The sequence below is a fragment of the Pelmatolapia mariae genome, linkage group LG6 (assembly GCF_036321145.2).
Source record: "Pelmatolapia mariae isolate MD_Pm_ZW linkage group LG6, Pm_UMD_F_2, whole genome shotgun sequence".
NCBI classification, from domain to species: Eukaryota; Metazoa; Chordata; class Actinopteri; order Cichliformes; family Cichlidae; genus Pelmatolapia; species Pelmatolapia mariae.
The window spans coordinates 43,626,966-43,650,742 of NC_086232.1; the positions used below are offsets into that span (position 1 = coordinate 43,626,966).

Genomic DNA, 23,777 nt, shown 5'->3' on the forward strand with positions numbered 1-23,777 from the left:
AAGTGCTTGCTCACAGGGGGTCATATGATTGTTGGGTTTTTCTCTGTATGTATTATTGTAGGGTCTACCTTACAATATAAAGCGCCTTGAGGTGACTGTTGTTGTGATATTTTTAAGAGCTAACTGATCGTCCACAATAGTTATAAACACTGATGAGTGTTAGGGTCCAGGGTTTACCCCGCCTCTCGCCCTGTGGCAGCTGGGATAGGCTCCACCCCCTGCGACCCTGATAAGGATAATGATGGACGGGCTGATTAGTTCAAATCTTGCTTTTCATTTTTTCCCTCCTCAGAACAGCTGGCTGGATCTGATTGGACGGTGGATGACGTTCAGCCAATCCTGGACCTGATGAGTTACATCAGAACTGACCGCCTCATCACGACCAAGACCACCGAGTGAGAACGACTGTTTATTAGAAACAACGTTTGCTATGTTCTTACCATACACAGAGTTGACTGACCTGAGTGTGTGTGTGTGCGTGTGTGTGTGTGCGTGTGTGTGTGTGTGTGTGTGTGCGTGCAGAGCCCGCAGTGAGCTGCTCATCCTCTGTGGTTATATTGGAGCGCTGCTGGCCATTAGAAGACAGTACAGCAGCATCGTACCTGCACTCTACGAATACACCAGGTACGCACACACACTGTGAGTGCGCAGACACACACACACACTGTGAGTGAGTGTGCAGACACGCACACACACACTGTGAGTGTGCAGACACACACACACTGTGAGTGTGCAGACACACACACACTGTGAGTGTGCTCTGTGTGGCAGCAGCTGCTGTCAGCAGCATGAACGCTGGATTCCCTTGAAGCGCACACAGAGGATTTTGCAGTCCTGCACACAAAGATCAGTTTTCTCAGTGGGCGTTTATCAATATGCGTACTTGTGCGTACTTGCGTTCTCGTGTACTCGTGATACGTCATCAGTCGGAGACCAAGTACTGTTCCAATTCGAAGTACGCATCACGCCGAGAACGCGAAAAAGTCCCGGATGTGTTCTCGATCCGCCCGTTTTATCGAGCATGCATCGGTGTAGACTTGGGACAGCTAAATATCCCAGAATGCATTTCGTCCAAAACTCAACAGCGGACTCCCGGCACATCGTTTCCAACCCCCCCCCAAACCGCTCGCGGTCTTCTCACTACTCAGGTTAAAGAAACTCCAGCAGCTGTCTATAGTATTGAGTGTCCACTAGAATAGAAATAAAAGCGTTCTAACATCTCACCTGCTTGTTTTTATTAAGGTATGTACACGTATGTACATGTACACTATTTTTATTAATAGAGGTTTCACTACTGAGGTTAACAATGATATATAAGTCACTTAGATCACTTCTAAATGTTAATGTTTGGTTTATTTCAGTGTTTTATTTGTTCCTGAGTAAACCGGTTTGGCTGTGATTAAAGTTAAGCTTCATAACATGTTACTCACAGTTAAATTAGGAGGGGACGGCAGTAAAAACTCCGGACCTGTGACATCATCACGTACGCAGGTGTTCCAATTGTACAAATCACGAGTCCGTGCTCGCGTACTTGAGAATTTAGAAACGGCCCACGAGTCCGTGCTCGCGTTCTCGGCGGGTACGTACTCACCAAGTACGCGAGTACGTACTCGCGTACTTGGGCATTGATAAACGGCCAGTGTTAGCGCTCAGACTGTCCTGTGGTTATAAAACAAAGTTTTTATTAATCCACATTAATGTTTTTACTGTGACCGACTGTGAAAAACAGCAGTTTGTCTGGTACACAATCATAAAACATCATTTCTGTTTATGTTACTTCATTATGTTGGTTTAGCACGAATGTCCCTGAATGTCTTTAGTTTATTTACGTTTTTTAATGTAATTTTTACCATTTTAACTTAAGAGGAAACTAAAACATCAGTAGGAAAAGTTGTAACACAGTTCAAATTCCAATATCTACGCCCTCCTTCACATTTTCCAAAGGGCCAGATTGGAGTCTCTGCCAGGCCCACTCTGGCCCCCGGGCCTTATGTTTGACACCCCTGGTTTAAACCTTAGCTGAAGCTTTGGAGCGCTGCAGGCAGGTTTACATTTTTCCTTGATCGCAATCAACGTTCAGCATCTCCTGATTTGTTTGGACACAAGCGTCAAAATAACTTCCAGAAACAGGAACAGATATCACCGTGCGTGGTGACGTCAGCTAATATCAGTTTTTGATTTGGAATTATCGACGATGATTGTTTGGATCTGCTGCACGCCAGCGTCTGTGAACGTGTTTCTTTGTGTTTCTCAGCCAGCTGCTGAAGCGGCGAGAGGTGTGTGTCCCTCTGAAGATCGAGCAGCTGTCCGTGGAGCTGGACGCCTGGAGGGCCTGCACGCAAGCTAACAGCATGTACGTCACACACACACACACACACACACACACACACACACACACACACACACACACACACACACACACACACACACACACGTTGTATCAATAACACTACAAGGTGCTCACATTAACGAGCAGAGGTGTAGCAGTGATGCTGAAGAGCGGCCAGGATGAGGCCGGTCACCAAGGCAACTGCATCACGACACATGACGGAGCTGCATCTGCCGTTCGACTGAGATGGTCACTGAGTGATCGGCTAACTGAAGAATCGTCACTCTGAGGTTTGGAGGACTTCCTGATGAGGGGAAATCAGAAGGATGAAGAGCACCAGGAGCCATTACGGCCCACTCTGAAATCAGTGAAGTGGAAGCTTTACTTCCTCTCTGTTCTGGGTGGAAATGTGCTCGTCAGCGAATGAGGATCTTCTTCTCAGGGCTGAACGTCCCAGCGGCACACGGTGACCACTGGACCAAGAAGATGAGTCATGAAAAGCCCGATGAAATCAAAGTGCTTGAATAAAAATAAACCAAATCCTGGACTTCATATAAGATAGTAAAGTTTTAATGACTTATCATAGAGCTCGTCAACATCAGGAAGAGCTTCAGAATAAAATATATGCCTGTCTCATCAGTGCTGTCCCCTCCAGCTCAGCAGCACTCAGATGAAGGCGGGTCCACCTTGTGGTGCTGTTCTGAAACTGCACTTCATAAGCTGCTATTTAAGGAAGCAGAGCATCAAAGATGAACTCAACCTATCAGTAAGAGCCGTGCATACGGTCTCCCAGCACTAGTGCATGGTTAATTCATTATTAGCATCTTCCTAATACATCCAGAAATCTTTGTATGTACACATAACTGCTCTGCTTCCACCATCCCCACAGTGAGCAGCCCGCCACATGCAGACTTACTGCTGGGGACACGAGCGAGTGCACGCATGCACACGCATGCACATGCAGGCACACACATGCACACGTAGGCACACACATGCACACGCATGGACACGTAGGCATGTCGCGGGGCTGATGTTCAGTCATTAAAGGTCTTTTATGATTATTCATCTTAAAGAGACGTCAAAGCTGCGGCTTTCACCGAAAACAGGAACAATCACCACAACAGAGACGCTCAGACGCTGTCAGTGCAGCGAGTCTGGTCCGGTTTAAGGACACATTGCTTCATCACTGAGTGGACTCAGCTGCAAAGAGTGTGACACCACACCCCAGAGTGCAGACCACAGTTTCCCTGAGCCTTACACTAACACAACTCCATCTTTGACCCAGAACCTGAGTCCTGATCCTGAAACGGGGCCTCTGAAGAGGAACAGAGCAGGGATGAGCTTCTAGAACGACGGCACGCTGTCAGTTTGTCACAAACAGCTGGACGAGTTTCATTTCTTTATTTTAGTCTGTGGTTTCCTGTGAGGAGTGACTGCAGTCAGCAAGCTGCAGGCCACAGGACGGCTGTTTGAAACTCACACACACACACACACACACACACACACACACACACACACACACACACACACACACACACACACACACACAGCCTCCCGGGTAGATTTGTAGCAGACAAGTCTGAGTACATTTGTCACGTCTCAGTATTTTGTCAGTTTTTCTCTTTAAAGTGTTTTCGGGTGTTGAAGCTTGATTATGAAGGCAAACCCACTGATGAATTCTAACCCTGAGTGGGTCTCTGGGGCCCGGTCCACACAGCTGGATGTTTTCATATTAAGAAAACAAAGTGTACGTATCATCTATGAAAGTCCTCAGACTCCACGTAGGATGATTCTACGTATGATGAACAGTTAAAGTGGAGCACTCGCTGAAAGCTGCTGCTGTTCCATGAAACAGAGCAGAGCATGACCGAGTGCTTCAGCTCGGCTCGCACTGATGCTATAAACTGTCTCCTGTGAGCTGTAGTTATGCAGAATTTGCTGCTGTTATCACGCAGTCCTCATGTCCACACACACTCACAGCAAACGTGCTTCCTTCCTGTCCGTCTGTCTCCAACAGCCCCCCGTCAGAGTGTCAAAGAGAAGAGTTCAGCTGCCTGCAGAGGAGAATCCAGCCGAGCCACAAAGGTAAACAGTCCTCACGCCTCAGAGCGCCGCATCACCAGCTGCAGCTCAGAGGGCGAGGAAAGAACCATCACGTTAATGATAATGACATCATTAATAATAATAATGACATCATTAAACCATTTCCTGCGTCTCTCAGGTGCGTTGCTCCTCTGCGGTGCTGACTACGTGACGGGCTCCAACCTGCCGAGTCACTCAGACCTCCAGCTGTCCTGCTTCACCGGGCAGAGAATACAGGTGTGTGTGTTTTAACATCTTTGTGGGGACCAAAATCCCGGTCCCCACAGCATCGAAGGCATTTTTGAGACTCAAAATGTGGTTTTAGTGTCAGGCTACAGTAAGGTTAGGGTTAGGGTAAGCATCATGCCCATTAGATGTCCCCACGAGCTCTGATTACCCGACGTGTGTGTTTCTGCACTGATGTGTCCAAAGCTCTGTCTGCTCTGTTTGAATGCTCAGGGTCCGGTGTTTTTGCTGGAGGACAATAAATCAGCCATCTCACTCAACGATGCTTTAATGTGGGCGAAGGTCAACCCCTTCTCCCCGCTGGGGACGGGCCTCCGCATCAACCCCTTTTAACACACACGAAGAAGAGGAAGACGGTCACGGCGGCCATGAGACAGAAACCAGCGGCTGAAGCTCAAACACTTTTTGCCAACTGAAGTTTCAGAGAAGCTCAAAGCTTTTGTAGATTTTGATATTGGTTAGCGTGATGAGAATGTAGCCAACCAATCATGAAGGAGGACTGGTGTTGAATGTGTCATACTGGGTAGGACTCCCGCTTCATTTCCCACAATGTGATCATGTACATACAGGGTCTAAATCTGAGTTCTTCTACTGTACAAAGAAAGCACTGGAATAAAGACCCCACTGAGTATTTATGGGAGACTTTCTTTGTGTTCATGTTAATCTTCTGTCAGCTGCTCCCTTTAGGAGTCGCCACAGTGGATCACCTGCCTCCTTCTACCCCAGCTTCCTCCTCTGCCACACCAGCCCTCTGCATGTCCTCCTTCACTACATCCACCAATCTTTTCTGAGGTCTTCCTCCTTTCCTGCTGCCTGGCATGTTCACCTCTCCACCTGTCTGCCTCTCATTCACACACTGAATGTCGTACCTCCACCTCTCCAGGCTCTCCTCCACCTGCTCCCTACTCTCAGTACAGATCACAGTATCATCTGCAAACATCAGAGACTCACCTGTGAGCCTGTCCATCCCCACTGCAAACAAGGAGGAGCTGAGAGCTGATCCCTGATGTAATCACCACCCCCACCTTGAACCCATCTATCACTCCTACCACACACCTCACCTCTGTCCTCACATCTCCTGCACCACCCTCACATACTTTACTGACCCTCCTGACTTCCTCTCTCAGATCCACAAAGACACAATGAAAGAATCTGTCCACACACTGTTATATAATATTATGGGGCTCAGGACTATTCATTTATGTGAATACATACATGCTGGCATCTCCTCAAAATGCTTTATTGAAAGGCAAAGATCCAACAAATTAGAGAAAACACAAATAATCAGACGACCCCGTCTGGGCAGCACTTGGTGACAGGAGGAAAGAAGAACTGCTTTAACAGGAAGAGAAGAGAGGGGCTGTGTGTGTGTGTGTGTGTGCGTGTGTGTCTGTGTGTGTGGTTCTGTCGGAGGTTTCTTCCTGTTAAAAGGGAGTTTTTCCTTCCCACTGTCACCAAAGTGCTTCTCATAGGGGGTCATATGATTGTTGGGTTTTTCTCTGTATGTGTTATTGTAGGGTCGACCTTGAGGCGACTGTTGTTGTGATTTGGCGCTGAATAAATAAATCTGATTTGAATCATATTATTTGGGAATTCTACATACAGCGGTCCCTCGTTTATCGCGGGAGTTATGTTCCAAAAATAACCGCGAAGTAGCCAACTTTATTTTTTACAATGATTATAGATGTTTAAGGCTGTAAAACCCCTCACTACACACTTTATACACTTTTCTCAGACAGGCACGAACATTTTCACACTTTTCTCTCTTGTTTAAACTCTCAAAGTTCAAACCTTTGTAGAAAAATGAGTCCAGTATTATAGGATGAAACCAAAGATCAAACCCTGTTTTCAGGTCCACAACATGAGAATAGAGCCGCTGCCAGAGAATTCAACATTAATGAATCACTGGTACGGAAGTAGAGTAAAGTTTGACTTATCTGACTGTTTGGTTTAGCTTAATGCGCCTCATAATGCGGTGTGCCTTATGGTCCAAAAAAATACAGTAACTTCTACCTTCCTTTAGCGTGTCGAGAAGTCCAACTTTTTGTCACACTGCTAGTGATCGACAAGCTGAACGCATTCTGTCCTGTACAGGAGACACGGCACAGGATTGATTGACAACGGTCTACAGCCAATCAGGACGCAGAACACAATAGGCTGTAAAAAAAAATAAAGCATGCAAAATTGCAACAATTGCTTAAAATGAACCGCAATATAACGAGGGAGCACTGTGTTAACATTACTCCTGAGCTCAGGCTGCAAACTGCTCTGAACACTTGGTTTCTCAGTTTGCCTGAGTACACTCCCTAATACTGTCATTGTAAGAAGACAAGCTCCACCCACTTTCTATTCAAATTTCTGTGAGGGGCAGCCAGTCAGAAGAAAGTAGACTTAAACGTCGGGGACCAAAGACTGTAGAACGATAACTGGAGACCAGTAAAAGAGAACGATCATAACCACAAATCATTTCATGTCTTTGTGGATTCATTTACAGTGAAACTTCAGCACAGCAGCTGTGAGCTCAGCCTCACTGAACCTCTTTGTTTATACCCGTCTCTTCATGACAACCTGTGACTTCATGCAAACCACACACGGGTTCTTGGAGAGCGCCCAGTTTGGGAAAAAGCCAACATTTTCACCACGGTGAAAGGATTCAGTTGGCCAAGGATTTATGAGGAATGTCAACAGTGAAAACAGAGCTAAGGCTGACACACAAAGGATTGTGCTGTACAAATAAAGTTGCTGCATGCTGCTGCCACAGTCGTTTTTCTGTATTGGACTGACACAGTGACGAGTATCAAATATGTTCCTCCAGCCACACAAGAAGAAGATCAGAATAAAAACCAGCTCAAGTCCAGGAAACACATCTGCAGGAGGAATAATTTTAGTGTAGCGCCGCCGTTATTGTGTTTAAATGGGAGATCGAGTTGGAAGTGTAATATTTGTTATTAAGAATATCAAAGACTACTAAGCATTTCCACACACTTTCCTATACTGTGGATAAAGATGGAAGCAACAACTTTGAAATTACCCACTGTGTGCAGACTTAATGCCGGTTTTGGCTCATGCCATCTTAGAGGTGACCTTATGCTAATTAGTGCAGGCAGTAAACCTGGAGCTCCGCCTTCTTGGACAGTGTGTTACTACAGTAACCTCACAGCAGCCATATTATTGGTCATATGATGACATTAAAAATGCTCCAAAAGGCTCCAACAGCACAAACACGGTTCACAGGTCTCTGTTCAGGGACTCCAGTTAGCAAAGGTGAAGCTAGCAGACAGCTAGCAGCTACAGCCGCCTGTGTCGCCATCGGCCTGTTCCGTCAAAGAGGCCACGCCCCTAATCATGCAAACTTCTTGCCCCAACAGTTCCACGTTCAAGACTTAAAGTTAGGGTGGCGAGACGTCTATAATCCTTACAGTCCATGTACATGCTTTGCTAACCAAGCTAGCTTGCAGTCTAAAAACTGGATTTTACAAACCAATGGGTGATGTGCATACTGTGACCTCACTCCTCGTATACCACGTATTGGCTACTAATAGATATTAAAACACGGAAAATAAACGGACATTGTGAAACTATAAATGTTAACATATAATAATTGTTTAGGTTGTCAATAAATATCTCTCAGATCTCCCCTGTTACAAAACTCCATATTTATTTATTCATTTATTTATTTATTTGTGTTTACACGTCACATAAACCAGCTGTAAAAGAGTAACTGTTACAGTTCTTTAAATAACACTGATCAAAGAAGCCGTCGTCTCCGAGGCGGACCACAGTGACGGTCCAGCGTTTCCTGTGACGCACAAACAATTAACTAAAAACAAAAAAAACAATCTGTAACTTTGGCTTGCTGGATATTGTTTGTATGATCACTGTTTTCATGTTATGCAGATGATTATTAAATAAAAATGATTAGAATCCAAACAGACGCAGTTCTGACTGAAGCTCCTGCAGCGTCCACGTGTCGTCCCGAGCGTCTCTGGTGAGCTGCAGTCAGACGGGTTCGAGCGCTGCATCTTTCCTTCAGCATGTGAGTCCTGAGTGTGGAGCTCAGGCCGACATGGGCTCATAGGTGTGGAAATGGATTCCCTTGGAGCAGGTGATCTTCATCACGGCTCCGTGCAGACTGGTGTCCGTGATCAGCCTCATCATGCCCTCTGCTATCAGCGACGGCCTGCAGGTCAACAGGAAGAAAAACACACGCTGTTGTTTTTGCATTACAAATTACAACTTCATGACTTTCTTCACAAATTAAATTTTAACCATTAGAGAAACAAGTATTCAGAGTCATCCCACAGACACATCATTATCTACAGCAACGTTTAAAATAAGGTAAAAATATACAATCTGTGCATGTAAATGGAGAGTCCTCTTCACACGCTGAGGTCAACTATGGTGTTCCACAGGGTTCAGTGCTAGGACCAATTCTGTTTACATTATACATGCTTCCCTTAGGCAGCATCATTAGAAGACATATCATACATTTTCACTGCTATGCAGATGACACGCAGCTCTATCTGTCCATGAAGCCAGGTAACACACACCAATTAGTTAAACTGCAGGAATGTCTTAAAGACATAAAGACCTGGATTGGGGTTATATAAATAAAACTGAACTTTTTCCTAGCTTTAAAACTGGATTTAAAGCTAAATCGATGGATTATGTTGGCTCCCAGAACAGAATCCAAACTAATCCAAACAACCGATTTCAATGGGCTCTTTAAACTTGCCAAACCTACTGGATCATCCTGTCTCAACTACTTAATTCAAATTCTGTCAAAGTAGTTCTTAACTGGATTTAAATATGACTCAACAAACAACTGTAACCATAACAACTTGATTCAAATATTTGAACTCGCCTGAACATAAAGGCCGACCCAGCGGGTTACCCTAACAAACTATCCTCCATTAAAAATGACTCCCGTAACTTATCCCCATGATTTAAGTCAAATTCAGAGATTATCTTAAGCCTAACATTCTTGATTCAAATGTCAACACTGACTACAGACGACTCTCATCTCAAACCCACTGCAGTGCCACCATCACATCACATTCATCCTCAAACTGACATTAGTCTAAACTATAAACGCTTCCAAATCTTAATCTGAGGAAGGAGAAGCTCAAAGTCAGGAGTCTGAATCCTTATTTAGGCAACTGTGCAACATCGTGGAGGACTGTGGATCCATGTTGGCCGTTTCCTTTGTTTCCAGAGTTCAGCCTTTCAGAAGTCACTGAGAAAGCTTTTACTCAAACTAAACTCACCGTGACCTTGAACTAAAATTTAATGATTTACATCATGGGGATTTACTGTTGTCTCCAAAGGCAGGTTGAGTTTTCACAGAGTGACTAACACAAGTAAACACCACATTCCCTAAAAACGCTACAGCAGCTGTTCTGCCCTCTTCCAGCGAGTCAGTGATGTACAGACGCATATATCCACATGTATTTGGCTGTTTGTGTGTGTTCAGGAAGTCATCTGGACTCAATTTCCTCTGACACTAAATGATTCCCTCCTGCAGAGCTTTCAGAGCGTTGAGCAAACTGCACACAGCGTGCTCTCTGCACAGTGTGGACACTGTTCAGCGTCTCTCACAGCTGGACTGAGCCGCTCCAAACGCTTCATCGGGTTTCCTGAAAGATAAGAAGTCTTTCAAACAGCAGTGATGCAATCAGAGCAGAGACACAAAGACGGGTTTGAAGCAGAGTTAAGAACAGATCTGATCCGTGCTGAGCAGGCAGGTCTCTCACTCGTCCAGCTTCATTCATATGAAGCTGAATATCGTGTCCTCACCCAGACCTCTGATCTCCCTGAGCGCACTCAGCTCAGACCAGATCGGACTGAAATGTGCCGACGTTCATCTGCAGGCTCACATTTCTTGGAGGCCTTATTGAATGTTTAAAACACACATGAAACACTGCAGGAGCAACAAGCGCCAAACGTTGGAGCTAACGCTGATGTGCCAAAAACTGCAGTTCCTGTATCGTCCACACGAGGCTTTAAACAGGCGTCCTGTTAAAAGGACACCTTAATAAACACGTTTGCATCAGTTTTGATGATCGTTGCTGCTGACTGACACATGGACTTACTGTAAAACTCCAAACTTGTTCATGCTCCGTTTAAAGTCGTCCTTGAACTTGACGAACTTGCCCATGTTGTCCTCGTCTTCCACCGACTGCAGCAGGGGCGTGTCGACGAAGGCCGGACACAGCACGTTGATGCGAACGCCGTAGTCGCCCTGAATGGCCGCGTCCTGCAGCGACACGAGAACGAGCTGCTGAGCGGCCCTCTCATCCCGAAAGGCTTCGTGCCGCGCTTTCGCTAATGTGTGTGCGTCTTACCGCCATCGCTCTGGTGAAGCCAATGACTCCGTGTTTAGTGGCCGTGTAGACGGGCTGGTGAGGGGAATGCAGGAAGGCTGAAAAAGGAAAGACCCAAAGGGAAAAACACGATGTTATCACAGTTTGTAACATGCATTTCCCCCGAAGGCAGCCAAACACAGCTGCTGCAGCTGCACCTCGTTTTAAACGCCGCAGGCTCAGCTGATCCGGGTTTACTGGGATTAAACCCGGATCAGAGACCCGTCCGAGCATCCTGTCTTTGATGAAACAGTCACCACGTGACTCGCTGCTGTTTGAGCTCCATGAACCGAAGGCGACCGGCGGGGGACGGCGACCTGGCTGCACAAATGTCATGTGACCACATCCAAAAGAACAACACACACACACACACTTTTTCCTGAAACATGTTCTCAAAGCAAGCTTGACCATGTTTGGACAACTACTTGTTTGGCACAAGAATGGCACGCGCACAAACACACACACACACACTGATGTTATCACCAGTGAGATGAGAGTGAAATGATTACCATATGTCTGCTGTTAGTGTAGGCTGAGCTGTGCTAGATCGACATCATGATGCGTGTGATTAAAACAAACACAGATTAAATTCTGACATGAAGCACAAACGATGAAAACGTGCCTGAGAATCGTCAGTGTGACTCTGAGCCCGTCTGAGCGGCTCCACGTTAATCAGATATGTTTCTGAACAAAGCAGACAGAAAAATACTTTGTTATTGACTAAACGGATCATCCACACAGATCACACATCACAGCTGGACCAACGTCACATGACCCAGTGATGGTTCATCTCCTCATCGGTCCGTTCAAACTCTGAGAAACTGGGATAAAAACAGGAAATGACATCGACAGCGTCGCCTCGGGGCTCGATCAGGAAACCCAGTATGTGAGGACTCAGGGGTGTGTGTCGGACAGGGTCGTCTGCAGTACGGGGGCCCCACAGGGAACGGTTCTGGCTCCGTTCCTCTTCACCATCTACACTGCAGACTTCTCCCACAACTCCACCCAGTGCTTCCTGCAGAAGTTCTCTGATGACTCTGCTATAGTCGGCCTCATCACTGATGGGGACGACAAGGAGTACAGAGGACTGACTCAGGACTTTGTGGACTGGTGCCAGCTGAACTACCTCCAGATCAATGCCAGTAAAACCAAGGAGCTGGTGGTAGACTTCCGCAGGCACAAACATCCTCCACTGCAACCACTGAACATCCAAGGTATGGACATTGAGGCTGTGGACAGCTACAGGTATCTTGGTGTTCATCTGAACAGCAAACTGGACTGGACTCATAACTCAGACGCCCTCTACAGGAAAGGGCAGAGCAGGCTGTACCTGCTGCGGAGACTCAGGTCGTTTGGAGTGGAGGGCCCACTCCTGAAGACCTTCTATGACTCTGTGGTGGCCTCAGCCATCTTTTATGGTGTGGTCTGCTGGGGCGGCAGCATCTCTGCTGGGGACAGGAAGAGACTGAACAGGCTGATCCGAAGGGCCAGCTCTGTTCTAGGATGCCCTCTGGACCCAGTGGAGGTGGTGAGTGACAGGAGAATGGTGGCTAAGCTGTCATCCCTGTTGGACAACATCTCCCACCCCATGCATGAGACTCTGACAGCACTGAGCAGCTCCTTCAGTGGGAGACTGCGGCACCCACGGTGTGGGACGGAGAGATTTCGCAGGTCTTTCCTCCCCACTGCTGTCAGACTCCACAACAAAGACTTTAACTGATCATACACACACATCCACACATGTGCAATAACACTAACACTAAGTGCAATACTCTCTCTGGCATCGTTGTATTATACTATTTTATTCGATTGTATATAGTATTTTATTTTATTTCTATTTTATTCTATTCTATTGTGTACAGTATCTCATAGATATATTATTCCAGTGTTTTTTCTCTAATTTTTCTATGCAACTTTGCGCTGTCCACTGCTGTAACAAAACTAATTTCCCACGCATGGGACTAATAAAGGTTATCTTATCTTATCTTTATCGAGTTGATAACCACCGTCGTGCGACCACAGAGAAGATATCCTGGCTTTGCTGAACTTTGTGTCACATTGCCTGGGCGTGACCTGAAGTCCATTCTAATAACTGTCAGCAGAGCTGATCTGTAGCTGGGAGCTCTCCCACAGGAACATCACTCAGAATCTTTGTGAAACACAAATATTTTTATCGCACAGAGCAGTACGACCTTTGACCTGGAACCTAACACCTGCTCGAAAACCTCTGCCCAGACCCGAGGCCACGAAAACGACAAAGGAAGGGTCAACCCTGGATCTGCAGCCTGCAGCGGGACAGCGGTGGACAGCAGATACGAGTCACTGCAACATAATGAGGAGTGTGTGTGTGTGTGTAATCTAACCACACAGGAACTCACTATAATCTGTCTCATCATCTCCTACGTGGAGTTTATTTGCTCCAATGAAGCACGTTGCCGTTCCATGAAGGGACATCCCGAAGTGTTCTCACAGCCTTCGAGGTGCTCTGGTCTCATAAACGGCGCTAATCTCACAGAAAACGCGGCTTCCTCGGCGCGCAGCTCTGCGTGGGATGTTGTAGAGAAAGATTACGGCTCTCGCAGGCCTTTAAAGAGCAGCATGAGGACAATAAAACACCAGCAGAGCTCGGGACTCGTCTTTGTTGTGTGGGACTGTGATGGAGAGAAGATGTTGGAGGAGAATGAACTTTTCCATGACGGAACGATCCAGAGCCCCGGTGGATATCTGCCAACCTGTCATAGCTGCTTTTTCTTTCATGTGTTTCTAACACAACACCCACATCCAAGGAAGAAGAGGAATGTTTCCATGAGCCAGGCCTCCAGAGAGAAGGAGAGATTTATCACAGCCACATTTGACATGAATGCAGCCTCCGTCTTTCTGAAAGGAGAAAGTCTGCGGAGAGCCAGGTGCTTCCAGCTGATCCACTCTTAGAGTTTCAGAGTGTCTGTGAAGCTGATATCACTCATTCATATCTGCTGTTACTTAGCAATCTTTGAGGGAAGGAATGGCACCATTTTCCTTCCAAGTATCCGACGAGGTCAGCGCTGACGGTCGCTCCGCTCTCGTGTTTTTAAGCTGCAGGTCTCTAAAGAACTCTGCAGGATTCATGCACAGTAAAGAAGGTTCACAGACACAGTGGTGAGCGCAGCGTTCAGCTCAGCTCGCAGCACAAAATAGAAGCAGAAAAGCCGACAGACAGGAAGCGTGCCTGGGTGTGCCGCTGCAGAAAACGTCCTTGTGATGAGATCAGACTGAGCTGCTGACCTTTGACTCGCTGCCCTCTGCCCTTTGAAATGAACAGGAAGAAAAAGCTGATTGTTGTATTTGCACTGGGAACATTAGTCAGCTGATTTTGGAGGGTGATGAGTGGGGGCGCCTCTTTCTCAGAGCCACTGGCAGCTCGCAGCAGCGACTCAGGTGAAGCACAGTCACACGCCGCCGTGGCCTTATGGACACGACTGCCGTGAAATCTTTGGCGAACTTTAACATCCCTGAACAAAAACATCATCGCTGTAGGAAATCTGAAAGCCTGGCAGAGTGTCTGTTGTTTTAATAATACATGTTTCTGCACGTGTGTGTGTGTGTCAGTGTGTGTGTTACCTGCCATAGAGGATACATTGATAATGCTGCCTCCTTGCTTGCCGTACTCTTTGCTCATGTGTTCCAGAGCCAAGTAGGTTCCCTTGATGACCGAGGTCTGCAGACAAAGATAAAGACGAGTGTTCTCGGTCACAGCTGTAAACTGAGGCGTGCGCTCGTGATGAGGAAGTTAAACATGCATGTGTGAACCCACTGATAACACGCTTTAAAGACGAGCTTCTCACTCTTGACTGACTGCAAAGAATTTTTTCTTTATCTCACATATCTGGCAGAACAGCTGACACAGCAACAGAAATGATGTGATTATTGGAGCTCCAGTTAGTTTCACATTATTACTGTCATATTACAGGCCCCCAAAATAGGGGGGGAGGAGGGGGTCTGGATGAAGACTGGGTTAAAAGTGTTTGGGCATGGAGTCATGTTCACCTGGTCTCCTCTCCAGCAATGACCTGCTGAATATACCAAACTCATGTGCTCCTAACATCGTCGTCGTGTAGGAGGTAACACAAACACTCCCCCAGTCTGAGACCAGCAGGGCCGCATAAATGGACCCGACTTCAACAGCAAAGCACAAACAGCTCTTTGGGGCACCAGGTGTGAACTTACCTGAGAGTCAAGAAAACAAAGACGGAAAACTTTTTAATGAATTAAACTTTTACTTTGGTTTAGCTGATGTCAGTGTTTGAATGAAAATGGTCTGACAGATCTGAAGTTTGCTTAAGAAAGAGAAGTGATACTGACAGCGTGAGACGGCGCACCTTTAAAGTGGTTAGCAGTGTCAGTGCAGAAAGAGTGTATCAGGGTGTGACTGATGATTAAAGCATGTATGACGGGCTGACAGGAGCCACAACACAAAGACGGGCTCAGAGAGACCTGCCAGACACACAGCTGATACAATCGTCGACGAGGAACTCCTCAGCCCAACACAGAAAACAACATCACCGTCAGTTTAAGGTGCAGCAGTACAGAAACGCTCCCTCTGAGCACGCTGTTAATCTGTTTTGTCATTTTTATTCATCGAATTTTCCCCTGACCTCACTGTTTGCTGATCTCTGCTTGGACTCCGCTCTTGTAATCAGAGTTTAAAGACAGAGAGCTGTGAGAACGTAGGCTGGTCGGCTGTGAACTTTAGGATTAATAAAGTTATATGAATTTGAATCATAATCTGAGAAATACAGCAATTTATGTTAAGAGTAGAAAATAGAGATGGTCTTTATTTTCTTAAGATGTGCTGGTAGTTTGATTCATTTCCTGCTCAAGCGTTCATAGATACATATAGGTGGGCATCATCTGCATAGCAATGAATACATATGTGGTGCTTTATAATAATACTTTCTAAGGAAACATGTCTTTATCCTGTCTTCCTTCTCTCACCCCAACCAGCAGATGGCCCCGCCCCTCCCTAAGCCTGGTTCTGCTGGAGGTTTCTTCCTGTTAAAAGGGAGTTTTTCCTTCCCACTGTCACCAAAGTGCTTGCTCATAGGGGGTCATATGATTGTTGGGTTTTTCTCTGTATCTATTATTGTAGGGTCGACCTTACAATATAAAGCTCCTTGAGGCGACTGTTGTTGTGATTTGGTGCTGTGTAAATAAAGTTGAGTTGAATAATGTAAAAAGTATCAGTCTCAGCGCAGAGCCCCGAGGACGTCCATGACTAACTTTGTTTTTAAGAAGACCCCTCATTTACATGAACACACTATCAGACAGATGTGATACAAACCACTGCAACACATTTCCCTTTCTGCAGCTCCCAGTCCAGTGCTACCAGTGCTACCAGTGCCAAAGCATCACTGACTGTATTGGCAGACTTTTATTTTGCTATCACAGCAAGGGCCTTTACGTAACATGCCGAGCTCCAGAAATGCACATCCATCACATCTTAAGTCCCACATTTGCTTTTCATACAGTTCTGTTGGAGTCGAAAGTTCACATCCGAAAACTTAAAACATCCCAAATATGCAGCTAAGTGGAGGAAAGCATCCTTGAACTGGAACTTGGATGGAGTCTGACTCCAACAGCTGATGTGAACGGGAGCCAATTCAGGAACAATGAGTCACAGCGGTATGTTGTGAGAAGAGATCAGGTCTCTCTGCTGGCCAGACTTTACAGTCTCGATGGTGGAGCCCATCGTCGACCAGCTGTGCTGTTAGCAACAAAGAGGCTTTATTTTAGTCCCTCTTGTGCTTGTACTGTGTCAGTCCCATATCACCGTCCACTGTCAGACTCAAACACAGTTGATAAATCCTGTACTGGGCCTCCGTAAGAGTGCCTTAGTTTAAAACAAGCTGCTTTAGCCCCTCCCCTTAAAGGCCAACATGTCTTTAAGCCAACTTTTTACTTATTGGCTGCCCATCATAAACAAACGTTTGAAAAGCAGGTATGTAGAGCTTCTGTGGCCCAGATTTCAGCCATTCGCCTGAGAAGACCATATTAGGATATTCCCTCTCTGTGACATCATGCAGTTCAATTCAGTTGTTGTTATTGAAATATATTTAGAGAGCTAACAGGAAGACGAGCTGTGAAACCGAGAGTTTAGAGAGGACCTGCACACTGACCTTATTATCTGAAGTATGGTCGTGTTTAACATGAGCCTTCACTGCTGGAGCAGAGATACGTGAAAATAAGGAAAACGCATGTTTATTTATACAGCAGGAAAGATCCATGGTAAGAAGCGCAGCTCGTGTTTTTCCACTGTGGCTTGGTGTGAAGTCACAAACAGCTGAAATAGTCTAACTGGTCCGGATCTTCAAACTGAGCTGAAGTATATCGATTGAACTATTTTCATGACCTTTTTCACTTTAAACAAGAGCTGTCGTTACTTTCTATTAGATGGAGAGCTGGAGGTTCTCTGTGCTGTGACACAGAGGTCAAAGGTGAACAGAGCAGATATTTGTGACAGGTGACCAACAACAGCCGCAGACAGAGTGTTATTTTGACCAGCCAAACTAGTCAAGGGTCGGCTCAGACAGACAGATCGTGGTGGATTCAATATGACGTTAAACGACTGGCTGAGCCAATGAACTTATCAGGAAAGTCATTACCGCCATCTATTCAGCAAGTGCCAGTGTCGCCCCCTGTTGGCACTGACACAGAATGAAGGTGGACAACACAGGATGTGATGTCAGTGGGTTAGCGTGGGACTGAATTTATAATAAGACAAAATGTCAGAAGATGAGGCTGATAGTACTTTAGTCACCGCTTTCAGTTTCTGTATGTATACGCATGGATCGATGAGTTCACTGTGAACCTAGCAGTTTTGGGTGCCTCGTCGCCACCATGAGAAGAATCCAACCGTTCACCTTCTGACAGGCTGACGTTCCCGACTACACGCAACATTTGTACTATTTTTAGGTGAGTTGCTGCCACAGGATAAACTTTTGTGTTGTGACCTGTGGCTCTATCTGGATCACATTCCAATCTAACTTTAAAAAAATGTTTTGACTCCCTGCCTTCTTTGAGTGTTAGGTTACACCTGACATTCCTTATTCCACATGGCCTGGGAAATCTGCACAGTTCAGGAAGAGCTGAGGATCTGAAAGAGGGGTGTGCTCTGGATCCTCTGAGTTGCGATCTGAAAGGAAAAGCTCTATGCTACTGTAATAAATAAATAAATGAATAAAATTTTGTTTATATAGCACCTTTCTAGACAGAATCACAAAGTGCTGCACATAAGAATACTTCTGATTAGACTTCACACACCAGGCTTCCTCAGGTTTTTCCTCAAAGCACAAAAAGAGATAAAGCTGCAAATGTTTCTGCTTCAATTATCTTACAGATTTATCATCCTTTGTAAAATGCATGTTTGCGATTGGTCAGATGCTGCACCTTCAGGTGAGCATGCTCAGAGCTGCCACGTACAGACTTTTGTTGATGTAATTCTTATGGCTGCTGATGGGGAAAGATATCACGGGCATGCTGAGCTTCCTCTGCAGCACCACCCCCAGGGCATCAGTCTGATCTTGCGTTCATGCAGTCAGGCAGCATGCGTGTTATTTTGGTTTGCCATCTCACCAGGTTCACTTGGATGGTCTTCTCCCAGTCCTTTTCGTTAGTGATGCCGGCGTTGTTGATGACGATGTCCAGACGGCCAAACTGGTCCACGGTGTTCTGGAAGGTGTCTGTTCCACAGAGACAAGAAATCAAAATGGGGTGATTTCAGACGCAATACAGGAACTTCTAAAAACATCAATGACAAGCTCCCATCAGAATGTAAACAGTGTTCCACTCTTTAAGACTGCACTCGCTGTGATAACAGAGCCTCATTACCATCGTAGCACCATGTAGTTTACACTCTAATCTGCTTCATCGTTCTCAACACGCCAAACTTATCCAAGCTACTGCCAAGAACTCTCCGGCTGTTCAGCCAAACTGATGCTGATCATCAAGCAAGAGGGGCCAATCGTCATGGAGCTGACCAAGAAGGGCCAATCGTCATGGAGCTGACCAAGAAGGGCCAATCGTCACTCCAGCAGAGCCTTTGGATTGGTGGAAAACGATGCAGGAAATCTCTGTGCTTGGGACTGTCGTCACTAACACAAAAAACAAGTCCAGTTGCCACAACTCAAGAACTTAATACCAGGATGACTGTGAACCCACATGTACTGCAACCATGTTTTGTTTTTTTGTTTTTTTTTACAGAGGGCGAATGAAGAGTCTAAATATTTAATAATACTAAATAAGAGATAAATCTGCTTGTGCTATCTCACAGACAGGCTGTGGTGATATCAGGCTAAGCAGAGTACTCCAGCAGTGCTTTTCCCCAGCTAAACTTTCCAGATCATCCACATGAGATATGTAATCCCCCATTCTGGGTCTACCTACATGTGCTGGTCTTGTTTTGGTATCAAGCATACTAGGTTTGACATTAAACACCCCCCAGCTGACCTCTGTGCTGACCTCTTCTACCTCGGGGTCTCCAAGGACCGGGTTGTCTGGGGTAGCAGCAGCTGTTGGTGTCCTGTATTACTGTAGAGTCTCTAACTTACAATAAAAAGTACTTCGAGGTGATAAAACTGAATTAAAAGTGAAATGCTGAGGAGAAAGTTGGTCTCAGGACCAGAGCCAGACTCCAAGCAAACCAAACAACCCCCAGCTGGAAAACTCGTCCACATTTCCAGTTTTTTGATGTCATGAGCAGCAGGTAGAGATCAGTTTGTAAAAATGTTTAAAGTTCACCACAAGAAGTGTCAGGGGCCTGACTACTTCCTGAACTGCAGCACGCAGACTCTCTATTTTTGTACTCTCAGGTTTGGTTTGACTACACACCAGAGGACTCACTTCACTTTACGTGTGAAAAGCATTTGTATGTTTCCTGGAGCAGGAATCCTGACACCGCGGGGTTTACACCCAAATAACTTCAGACGTGTTGGCCGAACGCACACGCTGTGACTGAGGGGCACATACATCATGCTGTTACACAATCAGCCGCCAGCAGCCGGTTTATCTCCGCATGTGGGCGCGCACGATTGGTTACACTAACAGCAACAGCAGAAAAAACAAAGACCTCGAGGGAAACCGGAGAGGGTTAAACCTGCCTGTGTCTTCTGCATTCCTCACCTGGACACCTCGCAATTAGTGCTGAAGATGCAGAGACACAAAACAGAGCTGTTAACCGCACAGCTGCAAAGACGCATGAGTGCATTTAAACATGATAAATCTCACCTTACAACACACACACACACACACACACACACACACACACACACACACAGGAGCTGCAGCAAACAGCATTCCACAGCCGTTTGCCTGCAGGGATCGACTTTTTCAATGTCAGACAATGAATCCTTGTTCCTCTCTCTCACTCTGTGACACACTTTTTCACTTACACACTTAAATCCTCGCTTCTCATCTTTCTCACCCGGGCACGCCCCCCCCCCCCCCCACACACACACACACACTAGCACACAACAGCGCCGGCAGATCAGCAGAAAAGGAGAAGGTAACTGGAGAAAAATAAAAGGTCATGTGGTTGTAAATCAAACACAGGACAGGCTGAGTTTGAGCGGGACTCTGGGAGCGGCGTGTTGGTGAGAAAACTCGGAACTCTGTTTGTGTCTGACCTCGGTGACAGGTTTGTGATAAATTAAATTAGCCCGCTTCCTCGTTCAGGGTGATCGTCCAAGGCTCAGCGGTGCGCTGCGTCTTCATTACACAATTAACTGAACAGCTGCCAAACACACTGACAAACCGAAAGCTTTGACAACAGTGACGTCAGCTCTTTTCTCCCGTCTTACGGCACAGCATAATTACCTCGCAGCGCATCTCCGTTGGCCACATCGCACTCAATGAACGTGCAGTTTCCTTCTCCGAACTCGGCGTCCAGCTGGGCCTTGCACTCCTCACCGAGGTCCTTGTTCAGGTCCACCATGACCACCTGCAGAACAGAGCTTTGAGATGGACTCTGCAGCACTTTGGTTACAGTGCAACACTTACTTTGTTCAGCAGACTATATCAGTCCTGTGGTTTCACAACTGTGGCGGCGTGCAGCTCAGACAGAAACAAACATTCATTTACTTAAACAGATGGCAAAGGAAGTTTCGAGAAATGACTGATCACTCTGAAACGCCCGCGCTGCTGCAGAGAAATAAAGCCACCGGGTTCATCTCGAATCTCTCACAATGCAGAGTTTGATTAAAGATTAACCCACAGACTCACCTTTGAAACCTGCTCCTGTTAAAAAACAAGTCAAGCAGGGAAGAAAAAAAGCTTTTGAGGTGAAAGATGAAAAACACAACAGATCAAACTAAAAGCTGCAGACTCTCAGAGGCAACCAAAAGTTGCAGCAGTACCAACCTTGGCTGAGCTCTGCAGCAGTGACTGGACCACAGCTCTGCCGATGCCCTGAGCCCCCCCGGTCACCAGAGCCACCTTCCCATTCAGAGACATGCTCCCAGCACAGCAGCACTCTTCCTCCTTCTTCTCTCGGTGACGGTTCTTCTCTTCCTCTCCTGCTCTGCGTCGTCCTGCACCTTTCTGCTCTCTCTCCAACTCAATCACATGTTTTCTCACCGCTCTGTTTTTACTCTTTTGGCTAAGCTGTTTTCCCCTCCTCCTCCTCCACCCCCCCCCTCTCGCCTTATCAGTCTATACAAACACTGCATGTGTGTGAGAGAGAGAGAGAGAGAGAGAGGGAGAGGTTAAGTAAACTCCGTAGAATAATAATTACAGGTTTAATCCAACTTGTTGTACCTGCCCTCCTGCCTCCTCCTCCACGCCCTTTCTTCTCCTCCCCTCCTCCTGTTTGATCAGCACACCTGAGCTCCTGAAATGTGTTGCTGTTTATATAAAGTCTGCACTTCAGGACATGTCAGAGACAAAACCCCCAAAAACCTCAGACAGCAGCTTCTTTAAAGAGCTGTCAGTCTCTCGTTGTTCTTCCTCACCGTTGGTTTTCTCCTGCGAGGCTTAAGTGGCGTTACACAACAGCGGCAGCGCAGCTCGGGGATACGTTACGGCGAGCTTCAGGTCTCTGCACGTCCACTCTCACACTGAATGGGAACCAGCAGCTGATAAATGTTGACCAAATATGTGAGAATACCACCCGCTCCAGTGTGTTTTCCTTCTATTCTTTAAAAATAATAAAGACACATGAGGAAAGGAAAAGCTGTTGTATCTTCATGAACTTCATTATTTATATTCTACACACTTTAGATCGAGGAACATCGCTACGCTTCCGTTCCTCTGACTTCCTGTACACGCTCTCTTCCTTTGACCTTCTTATCGTACATCCTTCCTTCATTCTTGGATCTGGAGATGATCTGCAGCGTGTTCAGCAGGCGCTCTTTAGATTTCTGGGATCTCCGAGGACCTGAAACAGCAGCAGAGGCAATACTTTGTGTGCCAGGTGAGGTCAGCCTGGACTGGACGGCAAACATCACAGGAAGTGAGGTCGCTGTGCACAAACTGGATAATAAAGATGGACATGTTCCTCCTGCTCTGCTCTCCTAAACCTGCATTCTCGTTGGTGGCCAGCAGGTGGCGACAGCAGAAACGGGAGACAGAACAGGAGCAGTGGCTACGATGAAGATGAGAGGTTATTACTACTATTATTAGCAGTAGTATATTAATGCGTCTTTAGGAAATTTGTGTTTGTGTTGTGGTGATAAAGCTAAAGTGAAGCGAGTTAAGTCTGTGTTTGCACTTACAAATAAAACAGTACATGTACATACAAGGAATCAGCAACAACACAACATAAACAATAATAACAATGATGCATGTATACATGTTAGTATGTAGCTCCTCCTTAATGGAGGTGAATAAAGTTTAAGTGCGAGCTTTGAATCAGGGCGACTGTATTTTTCACAGATAATTTAAAAGTCCTCCCAAATCCTTCGCCCAGGTCTGTCTGTACAACAAAGATCTGCTTTGTTAATGTCAGAGACGTCGACACTGTTGGGCAGAGACATTTGAAAGTAATGTCAGAGGTTGTTTCGAGATATCTTAAAGCTTTTGCTCAGCTTGATGAAGCTCCAGCAGCTCCTCGTTCTCCAGTCGGCCTCCAATAGAAAAAAAATAGACTTCACATTTCAGAGACACTGATGATTCAATATGAAGCCAAACTGAGGAGGTCTTATGTTTCCATCCAGGTATGTCTAAAAGAGCAATAAACTCATAATATCCACAAGATCTAGTCCTCCCAAATTCCAAAAGGAAGAACTGAACCTTCATTATTATTGGAGTGGACAGGAATCATCCTCTGTGGGGACCATTCATCTCAAGTGGACTCCCGTCTAACGAGCATATATCCCTATAGAGCTTCCCTAATCGTATCCAATAGTGGACTAAAGTTAGCCTTCATTATCAGATAACAGTGAGGTGGTATAAACACACTCAAGTAGGCGAAACACGAGAGAGAACATTTAAAGGGGAGCATGTAAAAGACAAAGTGTGAGACAAAAACAATAAATTGAGTAATTCTGAGATTATTTTATGAAATTTCTGAGTGATTATAATTGCAGACACTCCGGGCTCTGATTGATCTTCTCTGGATCTTAAAGTCTTTTGAGGCTTTTTGAGCTGCAGGTGCTGCAGAGCCCTCGTGAAGAACTTTAACCCGTTAAAACCGACCGGAGCACGGTCCATCTCAGTTCCTCTTAGCGACGTGCTGAACGCTCGTTTGTCTCTTACGGTTACTAGAAACAAGAAAGAGCAGACCATCG

At 46.0% G+C, this 23,777-nt stretch overlaps 2 protein-coding genes across 4 annotated transcripts in view; one reads left to right on the forward strand and one right to left on the reverse strand.

Annotated features, from left to right (window-relative positions):
* wdr17 (WD repeat domain 17) overlaps positions 1-5,292 on the forward strand; it is a 30,622-nt gene extending 25,330 nt beyond the window's left edge. For both annotated transcript variants that reach the window (XM_063477063.1, XM_063477062.1), the window contains 6 exons: positions 293-395; positions 523-624; positions 2,255-2,353; positions 4,347-4,414; positions 4,551-4,648; positions 4,871-5,292. In XM_063477063.1, the coding sequence (XP_063333133.1) occupies positions 293-395; positions 523-624; positions 2,255-2,353; positions 4,347-4,414; positions 4,551-4,648; positions 4,871-4,990 (590 nt within the window). In that variant the 3' untranslated portion in view covers positions 4,991-5,292. The remainder of the gene's footprint in view (positions 1-292; positions 396-522; positions 625-2,254; positions 2,354-4,346; positions 4,415-4,550; positions 4,649-4,870) is intronic.
* A 1,158-nt stretch (positions 5,293-6,450) lies between these two features.
* hpgd (15-hydroxyprostaglandin dehydrogenase) lies at positions 6,451-21,659 on the reverse strand. Of its 2 annotated transcripts, XM_063477116.1 has the most exons (8): positions 21,412-21,659; positions 20,869-20,992; positions 18,631-18,737; positions 14,620-14,716; positions 11,642-11,703; positions 11,002-11,078; positions 10,750-10,913; positions 8,727-8,837 (listed from the first exon to the last, which is right to left on the reverse strand). In XM_063477116.1, exons 1-7 carry the CDS (start codon positions 21,502-21,504, stop codon positions 10,769-10,771), a joined length of 705 nt encoding a protein of 234 aa, XP_063333186.1. In that variant the 5' UTR covers positions 21,505-21,659; the 3' UTR covers positions 8,727-8,837; positions 10,750-10,768. The 2 variants fall into 2 exon arrangements, with proteins under 2 accessions (XP_063333184.1, XP_063333186.1); XM_063477114.1 differs by lacking the exon at positions 11,642-11,703 and having other exon boundaries at positions 6,451-8,837; positions 21,412-21,651.
* Positions 21,660-23,777: the final 2,118 nt, after the last annotated feature.

Excerpts from the sequence above, each read along its gene's own strand:
- hpgd (XM_063477114.1), bottom strand. The coding sequence starts at position 21,504 with ATGTCTCTGAATGGGAAGGTGGCTCTGGTGACCGGGGGGGCTCAGGGC. Across the intron at positions 14,717-18,630 it reads AGACCATCCAAGTGAACCTG|ACCTCGGTCATCAAGGGAAC; the intron begins GTGAGATGGCAA and ends CTTTGTCTGCAG. Across the intron at positions 11,079-14,619 it reads CAATGTATCCTCTATGGCAG|CCTTCCTGCATTCCCCTCAC; the intron begins GTAACACACACA and ends TTCCTTTTTCAG.